The 9,371-nt window shown below is 68.6% G+C and overlaps 1 protein-coding gene across 3 annotated transcripts in view; it reads right to left on the reverse strand.

The window, feature by feature from the left end:
- Positions 1-1,753, reverse strand: part of NLGN3 (neuroligin 3) — a 17,706-nt gene extending 15,953 nt beyond the window's left edge. Inside the window, exons 1-2 of one of the 3 annotated variants that reach the window (XM_019536353.1) lie at positions 1,011-1,753; positions 53-112 (exon numbers count right to left, since the gene is read on the reverse strand). In XM_019536353.1, the coding sequence (XP_019391898.1) occupies positions 53-112; positions 1,011-1,488 (538 nt within the window). In that variant the 5' untranslated portion in view covers positions 1,489-1,753. The remainder of the gene's footprint in view (positions 1-52; positions 113-1,010) is intronic. The other 2 variants (XM_019536354.1, XM_019536355.1) reach the window with 2 other exon arrangements.
- Positions 1,754-9,371: the final 7,618 nt, after the last annotated feature.

The raw sequence follows: 9,371 nt of genomic DNA on the forward strand, positions 1-9,371 counted from the left end.
GGGCCCCTGTCTCCCTCTCTCTCTCTCCTCTCTGGGCCGGCTTGCTACCTACCTCCTTTCCTACATATTTTCTTGTTGGGCTTTCGGGCGCATTCCTTGGAAATCCGCTTTACTGTAAAATGAATAAAAGACTACAAAATAACAGAGGCTCCACAGGCCACAGCGGGCATGCACGTACGCACGACCGCGCCCCGGGCGACCAAGGGGCGGGGCAGGGCGGGGCGGGGGCGCCGGCCGCAGGAGGAACACTCAGCCCTGCGCTGGGTGGGATGGCGCCAGGCGGCACGGCCCGCCGGACCCCCAGCTCCCCTGTAGTGAGGCGGTAGCGGCCCGGAGAGGGGCGGCCTCCTCGTCTGCTACTTACTGTCCTGGCTGGAGCCCTGCTGCAGGAGAGAAGGTTAGAGAGGAGGCGCCCGGCTCGCCCGCCCCGCCTCACCACAAAGGGGCTGGTCCCGGTGCCCCCGCCCCTGCCCACCCTGCCCAGCGCCAGTCAGCACGGTGCCCCGGGTGCCCTGCCCTGCGCTGCGCTGGGGTCCACGGCTGGAGCGAGCAGCTGGTCCCGGTGCCCCCGCCCCTGCCCACCCTGCCCAGCGCCAGTCAGCACGGTGCCCCGGGTGCCCTGCCCTGCGCTGCGCTGGGGTCCCCGGCTGGAGCGAGCAGCCAGCCCCGCTCCCTGGGCCCCATCCCAGCAGAGCCAGCGAGTGAGCGGGAGTGTTCCTCCACACCGGTGGCAGCCCGCCCCGGGCCGGCGCACGCGGCCAGGCCACCTGCGGCAGCGCCAGATCTGTGGTCAGAGCCCGGTCCAGGCTGAGCAAGACGAGAGAGGAGCCGTGAGGAAGCCATGGCGGGCGGGGGAGGCAGGGGCAGGGAGAGCACGAGACAGGGGCGGCAGCGGGGGCAAGCGGCGTGGGCAGAGGAAGCGCGCGCGTCCACACACAGACCATGCTGCAGGTGCCACGGCGGCCGCATGCAGCAGACCCACGTCCCGGGACCCGGCCACCGGCACTCACCGTCCTCAGTGGGGATGTAGATGTTGAGGTACAGGCAGTCCTCATTGGGGTCCTGGATGTAGGTGGCCACGATGTCCAGGTTGGAGGTGAACCAGATGGGCAGCATGATCTCGGGCACGGCGCTGTGGATGTTCTGGGGGCAGACGGGCGAGAAGTGCGTGGCGTTGCGGATGCCTGACCAGGATGCAGGCGGCTCGGGGGGCATGAACCGCTTGTCGCCGACGGGCGGCGCCGCGTAGGGCACGCCCAGGTACTGGTCCACAGGCCCCAGGATCTCGCTGGGCAGCGGCACCCGCACGCCGCGTAGCTTCCCGTAGCGCGTGTTGACGGTGGGAGAGTAGGCCTGCCCCTCCAGGCGCGCCACGACCACGGCCAGGCTCAGCACGCCCAGCACGAGGCGCAGGCCCCGGCCCGCCGCCAGCTCAGGCGCGGGAAGTCCGGGGGACGCGGCGGGGCCTTGGCGCGGAGCCAGCCACATCGTCTGTGCGGAGCAGCACCACACGCGACAGGAAGCCTGCGTCCACGGCTCAGCGAGTCCCCATTGCGGCCAGGTGCGGGGCAGCACCACCCGCCCGCGCCGCTGGGGGGACGAGGGGGGGCTGTGCAGGCGGGCACTTCCCACGAGGGTAGCAGGACGGCTGCAGTGATCTGGGGGCAGCCGGCTGCCTCTTCAGACCCACGGGGCCGCCGGCTGCTGAGCACCTTCGGGAAGAGCTGCACAGCTGGGATCCACGGCTCTGTGGAGAGAAGGGGACAATCAGCAGCCACGGTGAGCACCAGCGGCCCCTGCCCAGGGATGTCCGCCACACAGGCCTGCACCAGCCCGTGCCCGGCGAGTGGCTGGGGAACGCCTAACTATCCCAATGGTCTCCTGCTCTGCTCCAGCCCCCAGCCTGGCTGGGCACCAGGGGTGTGGGGGTGCTAGGCCACAGCAAGGCATGCAACAGGACCAGGCCCTGCACCTCCACGTGCCGTGGACAGGAGGGGGCGGCGCCCAGCGCCCAGGGTGGCAGATGCAAGGGGCTGTGAACGCAGAGCAGCACGACCAGCATCCTGCACCCCAGGGCTGGGCAGGGACTGCACACCCGAATGTGCATGGGATGACCCGTGGGCAGGGGACTGCAGAAGCACACAGAGAGGCACGTGCAGACAGACACATGGGCAGGTGGTGCCAACAGAAGGGATGCGGCAGCCTCACACGTGGGGATGAAGACGAGCCCTGGGGAGCCCCCACTGGGCCCGCCAAGGACAGGAGAGGTGGCACTCAGCTCGGGCTCTAGCCTGATATGCTGGGCACCTAGTGCCATGACCCTGCCTGCCTTGGACGTGGCACGCTGTGTCCAGCTGCCCCATGCTCTCCCCCGTGACCTGCAGCCAGCGTGGGGTGCAGGTGGAGACCCCCACCCCACCCTGCCCCAGTGTGGCCAGGCCGTGCCCCGCTCAGGCCTGTGCTCCGCACAGACTGACCTCTCCCGTGCCTGGCGCGCTGCGTGGGGGCGTGGGAAACACAGGTGGCTGTTGGGGCTGGGGCGCGGCACCTGCCCTGCCACGGCCATCCCCAGCCGCACCAGGCCGCCCTGCATCCAGGGCTGGCTCAGGCCCCACACTCCCCCAGCACTTCTCTGCCTGCTGCTCAGCCCCTCGGCTGCTGCCTGCCGGAGCTGCCCCCACAGGCGGGCGCTGCGCCCGGGGCGGCAGGACAGCTGCAGTGGGGAGCGTGGGGCAGCGCCGGTGCCAGCGGGGCTGGCGTGTGGCCAGCGCCACAGCAGGGAAGCAAGGAGCCCACGTGTCCCCGGCCACCCACGCTGGCCTGCAGAGAGCCACCCACGCGGGTGAGGCGTGGGCCCAGGTGTGTGTCACCAAGCTGTCATCCTGCGCCCGGGAGGCCAGGCAGGAGGCGCTGGGATTTGCAGCTCCGCCGTCCCCTCCCCCTGCTCCATGCCGCTTGCTCTGCTCTGCCGCTGCCTCCGGTCCTTATGTAACGGCCCCCTCCCCCTCGGCTCCTCCACTGCTGCTGCAGGGACGTGGGCACAAGGGGGTCCAGGCCAGGCTGCCTGCACCACGGCCCCGCCCAGACTGGCCGTCCCCAGCTCAGAGGGGGGTGACGGCTTGGCTCTACCGCCACGCACTGGGCACCGGCAGGAGGCCCCAGGCTGGCCAGAGCATCCCACATGGCTGCACGTCGGCTGGTCCCCAGCGCAAGCCCAGGCAGTGCAACGGGCCTGGACGTGCTGGCACGCAAGTGCCTTGAGAGCACCCAGGAACACAGCCGCAGCCCCACAGCGGGACCATGCCGGACCCTGGCAGGCCCGGGGCTGCCGCACTGGGTGACGCCAAAGACATGCACCCCCCACCCTGCCCCCACCGCACTGCAGGGACCACCAGGCCCGTCCTGGCACACGAGCCTCCCGCACAGCTGCAGCCCCAGGAGGGCAGACCCGGGGGCGGCAGGGCTGCAGCGAGCCTCTGAGCCCCGCTTTGCCAGCCACGTTCCCCAGGACCCACCTGTGCCCCCAGCAGGCCCTGCCCTGCCCTCTGACTGCACAGAGCCCACTCCCCCAGGACAGGAGGGCCATCCCAGCGTGGCTCGGCTCTGTCCCCATATCTGGCGCCACTGCTCAGACGGCCTGGGCTGCACCCAAACAAGGCCTGCAGGGAGCGCGGTCGCTCTTCATGTCCATGGGCTGCTCAAACTCACTGGCCGTGGGTGCTGCCAACTGCACTCGCCAAGGGAGCCTCACAAGCAGCCCCCAAGCAGGCTCTGGGGTACGGGGTCTGTGACTGCACCTGCTCCCCGAACACCAAAGGAGCCCAAGGCCCCGGCTGGGCTCCCTTCACTGGCACCAGTCTTGTGGCAAAGCCCTCAACACCACTGAGCCAACAGCAAATGAGAGCCAGCTCGTTAGTGCGCACTTCACGTGCAGGGGAGCCCGGAGCAGCCATAAGCTCAGCTCCCCCGGGCAGCACAGCCACCGTCAGCATGAGCTGCCCAGCCCTTCCCGCCCCCCGAGCCGCGGCTGTCAGGACTCCTGGCCAGGGCTTGGGACAGCTTTAGCCACCATGGAAATCCCAGGCGGCCACGGAGGAGCAGAGGCATCGTCAGTGCCAGGATGAGGCACCGCACGAGGATGCCGAGATGGACGTCTGAAGCCTGAACCCCTGGAGCGAGGGGTAGATGCGAGGCTCCGTGACCCCGTGTGCCAGCACCAGCCGCCGGTTGGATGGCGCCGACTGCTGCAGCCGTGCTCGTTGTTTCTCCATCTGCTGCATCGCTCCAGGGCATCTGGCGCTCTCGGGGGCCCTGACTGCGTCCCGCCACCTTGGGACCAGCAGCCTGCGATGGCCGGGACTGGGCGCTCGGCTCCAACCGTCAGCGCAGCCGTGACGCGCCTCCCCCACGGGGCTGGTGCCTGCCCTGCCTCTGCTCAGGCTCCACCGCGGGCCAGCTCGTGCGCAGATGGCGCGGCTCCACCCTTCCAACAAGCATGCCGTCCCGCTGCCCGTGAGAAGCCTGGCACCACCCGTGGGGGCTCTGCTTGCAATGAGCACGCTGCAGGCGGATCTGCGGCTGAGCGGGGTCCTGCTATGGCTCTGCAGGCGAGTCCCAGCCCCGTTGCAGACATGGGGTACCTCGCCCACGCTGTCGCAGGAAAAGATGACTGCTGTCTCCCTGGAGAACCAGCAGAGCTGAGGCCAGGAGCTGCCCTCAGTGAAGATGGCCGCCATTCCCCTACTGCCTGCCTTCAGGAAGGAAGGCCAACACTTCCTGTCGCCAGGAACTGAAGCCGGGCTGCCCTCCAGAAACATGGCTGTGCTTGGCCGCACAGGCACCGGATGCATCCACACCAGTCCTGGCGAACGAGCCCTGGGCAGCTGCCAACGGCTCTGTCTGCACCGCGTAACCGGGACCCTCTCGACTCCATGCTGCAGCCCCCTGCCCCAAGGACAGGCCCTCCTGCCCGCAGTCCGGGGAAAGGATGTAGCAGCTCTACAACTGCAGTAGCAGACCCAGCGCCAGCCTGGGACCCGTGCCCTGCCCAAAGCAGCCAGCTGCCTTGCTGGGCAAGGAGCCGTCCACTCCTCTGCCAGACACTCTGTGCTTCAGCCACGGGGGCAGCTCCTCAGGTGACAGCGGCTCTGGTGCCAGCAGCAGCAAGATGCCACATGTCTACTGGCCCTTCACTGCCACCAGGCTGGCCCCGGGCCCAGCTGGGACCACAACGTGGCTGGAAGCAGGGCGAGCCCAGCGCAGGTGTCATGGGTGCAGGAAGCTTCTGAACCGCCTGCAGGCCTGGTCCCTCTGTCAGAAGCACCCCTAGGAGGGTCCCCTGCCCATGCCAAACACAGCACCACCCATGGGGACCTGCCAGCCCCAGCCAGCGAGGAGATACCACCTGACCTGGTCTGCAGCCACACAGCACACCCGGGCCAGAGCCCCCGCTAGCACAGGGCCCAGCAGCACATCCCCCAGGCACATGCAAAACCCGCCTCCCCCAGCTACTGCAGCTCCAGATCAGTCTCATGGTCCCAGCACTGATGGTCCAGGATGGAGACCGCTCAGACACAGCAGGAAGAGGGAACACAGCATTTCCCCAGGGACAAGGGGCTTCTGAGCCTCCCCTTGCCCTGGCATGGGCATGAGGCACGTCTTTGTATCTGCATATGGCCACATGCTGCCCACGCTTCCCCATGGGGGCAGCTCTCAGAACAGCCGGGAATGGACGGACGGGTGATCTTGCCCCACCCCGAGCCTGGCTCCCAGCCCGGCCCCACCTGCCCCAGCATAATGCAACGTGGGAAGACCAAAGCACGGGTGCTCCTGCCCCAGGGGCTGCACCGATGGTGCATGCAGGGGTGCTTCCTGCAGGCCAAGCTGCCCTGAGTCTCCCCTGCGAACCGTCTTCCCAGGTCTCTGGGGAGGCCAGCCTGGGGTGTGGGCCCTGCAGCCTCCCCCTGCCTGCAGAGGCTCAGAGGATCTCAGCTTGCCAAGGGACCCCTTGATGCCTCGGCATGCCCCAGCCTCCTGGCCTCTGCCATCAGGCAGGACAGTCGCTCCCACCCTGAGGCCAGGGCTGGAGCTGGGGCCGGGACCAGACATGGCTGAGGCTCTTGTGACCCCAGGACCCCAGCCAGGGCACTGAGCCCACCACAACTAGTACCAGCCTGCACTGCCAGGGAGCAGAGATGCGGCGTGTGGAAGCAAACCCTCCCAGGAGCACCATGCACTAGGGCCAGGCTGGCGCTCTGACCCAGGCCACGCAGCCCCTAGGATCAGCCGAGAGCAGGCACTTCCCTGCAGCCACCCGCAAGAGGGTGAGGCGGGGACCCAGCCCGGCATGCGGCCAGCCCTGGGCCCTCCACGCCACAGCAAGCCTCCAGCAGAGGCCCTGCCTGTGCGCTCCCGGGGCAAGCCCAGCCGGCCGGCGCTCCGCTGCACAGGTGGGAGCTGTCCCTTCAGCACTGCCAGGGAGCGCAGCCCCAGTGCCCGGGCAGGGAGGTGCTGCCCCCACGTCCGTCTGCCACGGCAGAGGCCCCGTGCCAGGGCACTCGCCTCTTGCAGGCAGCTCCCAGGCCCCTGCTGCCCACAGCACCACGGGGCAGAGCTCCAGGGCACGCATGCCCGGCCTGCCGGGCATGCTCTGGGCTCCTCGGCCAGCTGCGGAGAGGTGGAGGGGGATGGTTCCCTCTCTGCACTGTGCCGGGTGCTGCCAGGGCAGCCTTTTCCTCCCTGGGTCTACACCCAGGCTGGTTGGGGCAAGAGCAAAGGCAGCAACACAGGGTTGGAGGCAGAGCCTGGAAACTCCCCAAACCCTGGCACACCACGGCCCATGCCCTGCACAGCAGACGCCCACACCCCCACCAGCATGCCACATCTGTCCACACTGCAAAGATGCCTGCTCATGCCCATACCCAAATCTTGCACAAACCCTGGCACACTGCATGCCCACCCATACCCCAGCATACCACATGCCTGCCTATGCCCCGATACACCACATGCCCATGCCCCAGCACACTGCATGTCTGCCCATGCCCCGTACACCAGATGGCTGTCCACTCCAGCCACCGCACCTGCCTCCACAACACCAAGCACCGGAGGTCCGGACTCACGGGCAAGCCCGCAGGCATCGCAGAGCACAACACGTACGTGGGGCCAGACTGCTGTAAGGGTGCCATGCTCAGATATGGTACTAACCGGCTGCACATGTGAAGCTGGCACATGCCCAGCTTCTGTAACAGCAGTGTGCACAGAGCACGCTCGTGTGACGACCACCTCCCCTCCTGTGGCACCTATCCTTGCCCACAATCAGGGGCTCCCTTGCTTCATCAGGCCAGTCAGATCCCTGCCACTGCCACGAGCCAAGCACGGACCCAAAGGACAGCTTGCACGGGCAGTGCTTGGGCTTTGCAGGCCACAGCTGCCCAGGCAGTGCCCTTGCTCTCCTTCCCCCATCTCAGCAGAGGGGCAGGGCAGGTGGGGGGCACCTTGGTCACCTGCTCTGGGGTCGTCACCCGAGGTGCTTGGCAGCTCAGTGCGTCTGGGCTCCCTGAGCAGGCTGCCCTGATGCTGCAGAAGGGGAGCTCTGGCTAGTCCTAAACATAGGAGCCCTCCTGGGGGGTCACACACTAAAGGTCAGAGGGCATCCTGTGCCCAGCAGGCTTGTGCTGGTCCAGCAGTGGGCACCCATCCAGCACCACAGACCCCAGCCCAACGACCAGGCCCCTCCAGAGTTTCCAGGCCTGGACCCTCCGACAGCAGCACCCTGGCTCACCCCTCCGAGCTGCAGCCCCCGGCTGAGAGCGGGAGTTCACGCTCTGCAGCTCCTGACCCTGTACCAGGCCCCCACGGGGCCCATGAGTTGTCTGGCCTCATGCTTCCCAGTGTCAGACCTGGGACAGGCTGTGCCCAGCGCATGGCCCTGGGGTCCCTCCTGTTGTGCTCACGTGGGCACATGCCCCACCTGCCACAGCCCGCTCGACCTGGGGCTAGGGCCAGGGGGCAGCCCCGGAGATGGCGGCCGCGCGAGGAGAGCATAGGCCTGCTCTCGCTGCGTGGTGGAACCGGGAAGGCCGCCCCCAACCCCAGGACAACAGGGGACGAGGGTGCTGATGGGAAGCCCTGGCTCTGGGCAGCAAGGGGACTGTTACACCTGGCCGCAGCACAGGCGGAGCCTGCCTGCTTCCCCCTGCGCGGCAGGGCCAGGAGCATGGGCCCCGCTCCCAGCTCTGAGGGCCAGGGTGCCACAGAGGGCTCGCGTTGGCAGGGCTCAGTGCGCGCCAGCCGGCTGGCAGCTGCACATTCAGCCCAGGCCCAGGGCTGCGAGGAGAGCGTGCGACAGGCAGAGCCTGCCAGGGGCCTCGGGGAGTCAGCACCGCAGCCCAGTGCCCACCACCCCGCACGCGGCAAGCCCTCGCACAGACGAGTCCTGCAGCAGCCGGCGCGGGGCTGCGGTGACGTCAGCGGCGCGAGCAGCAGGACATGCGGGGCAGGCCCTGCCAGCCGCCGCTCAGCTGCAAATTGCATTTCACACGCGTGTGCCCTTGAGCGAGACGCAGGTGGCGGGGGAGTCTCCCTGCCGTCTCTCCCCTCCTCCCCCTCCCCTCTGCCTCTGCCTGGGGAGGGGCTCGCCTCACCGCCCCGCCTGGGGCCTCCTGCCCAGGCCCAGCACTCCCACCTCCCTGGGAGACAAGCCCAGCGCCCCGCCCCGCTCAGTCCTCAGGCACAGGGGCAGCCCGTGCTTCAGCAAGCCGGAGCTGCTCCGTACTTGCAGGCAGGCAACTGTGCCCCGAGCTCCAGCACCCGGCCCAGGTGCCGGGCAGGCTGCCTCGTGTACCCAGCACAGCTCAGTAGCCAGGCCCAGGCCACAGCAGACTCTGCTGACTGCGGTCATGCTGCCAGCCGGGTCTGCCAGGCCCGCGGCTCTACCTCTGGCCCCTGTGCGAGCACCGAGTCGCATGCCAGGCCCTGCCAGGGCAGTCAGGTTCACGCGGCTGGGAGGAGCTCTGGCCACCTTCCGCCATGGCTCACTCAGGGACGGGGCCGTCTCTAGCAGGAGCAGCCCTTGGCCCAGCCCCAAGCCCCCCATACAGGCCTGCCCTGCCCCACACGCTGCACGGCAGGGGACATGTGTGCAAGACAGGCCAGGGTCACGGGACAGACGGTGCCCTCACAACGGTCCCGTGCCCAGAGCCAAGCAGGAGATGGGCAGCAGTGACCCCAGTGCTGCTCCAGGGAGGGCAGCTCTGCGCCGCAGCATGTGGTGCCCAGCTGGGGGACGTCGGCCTGCACCCAGGACCCTGCCCCTCTCACCTAGGCAGACCCGTGGGCTACTGCCTAGGTGCCACGCTCCCAACAAGGCCTAG

The sequence above is a fragment of the Crocodylus porosus genome, unplaced genomic scaffold (genome assembly GCF_001723895.1).
Source record: "Crocodylus porosus isolate Cpor-Errol unplaced genomic scaffold, CroPor_comp1, whole genome shotgun sequence".
Taxonomy (NCBI): domain Eukaryota; kingdom Metazoa; phylum Chordata; order Crocodylia; family Crocodylidae; genus Crocodylus; species Crocodylus porosus.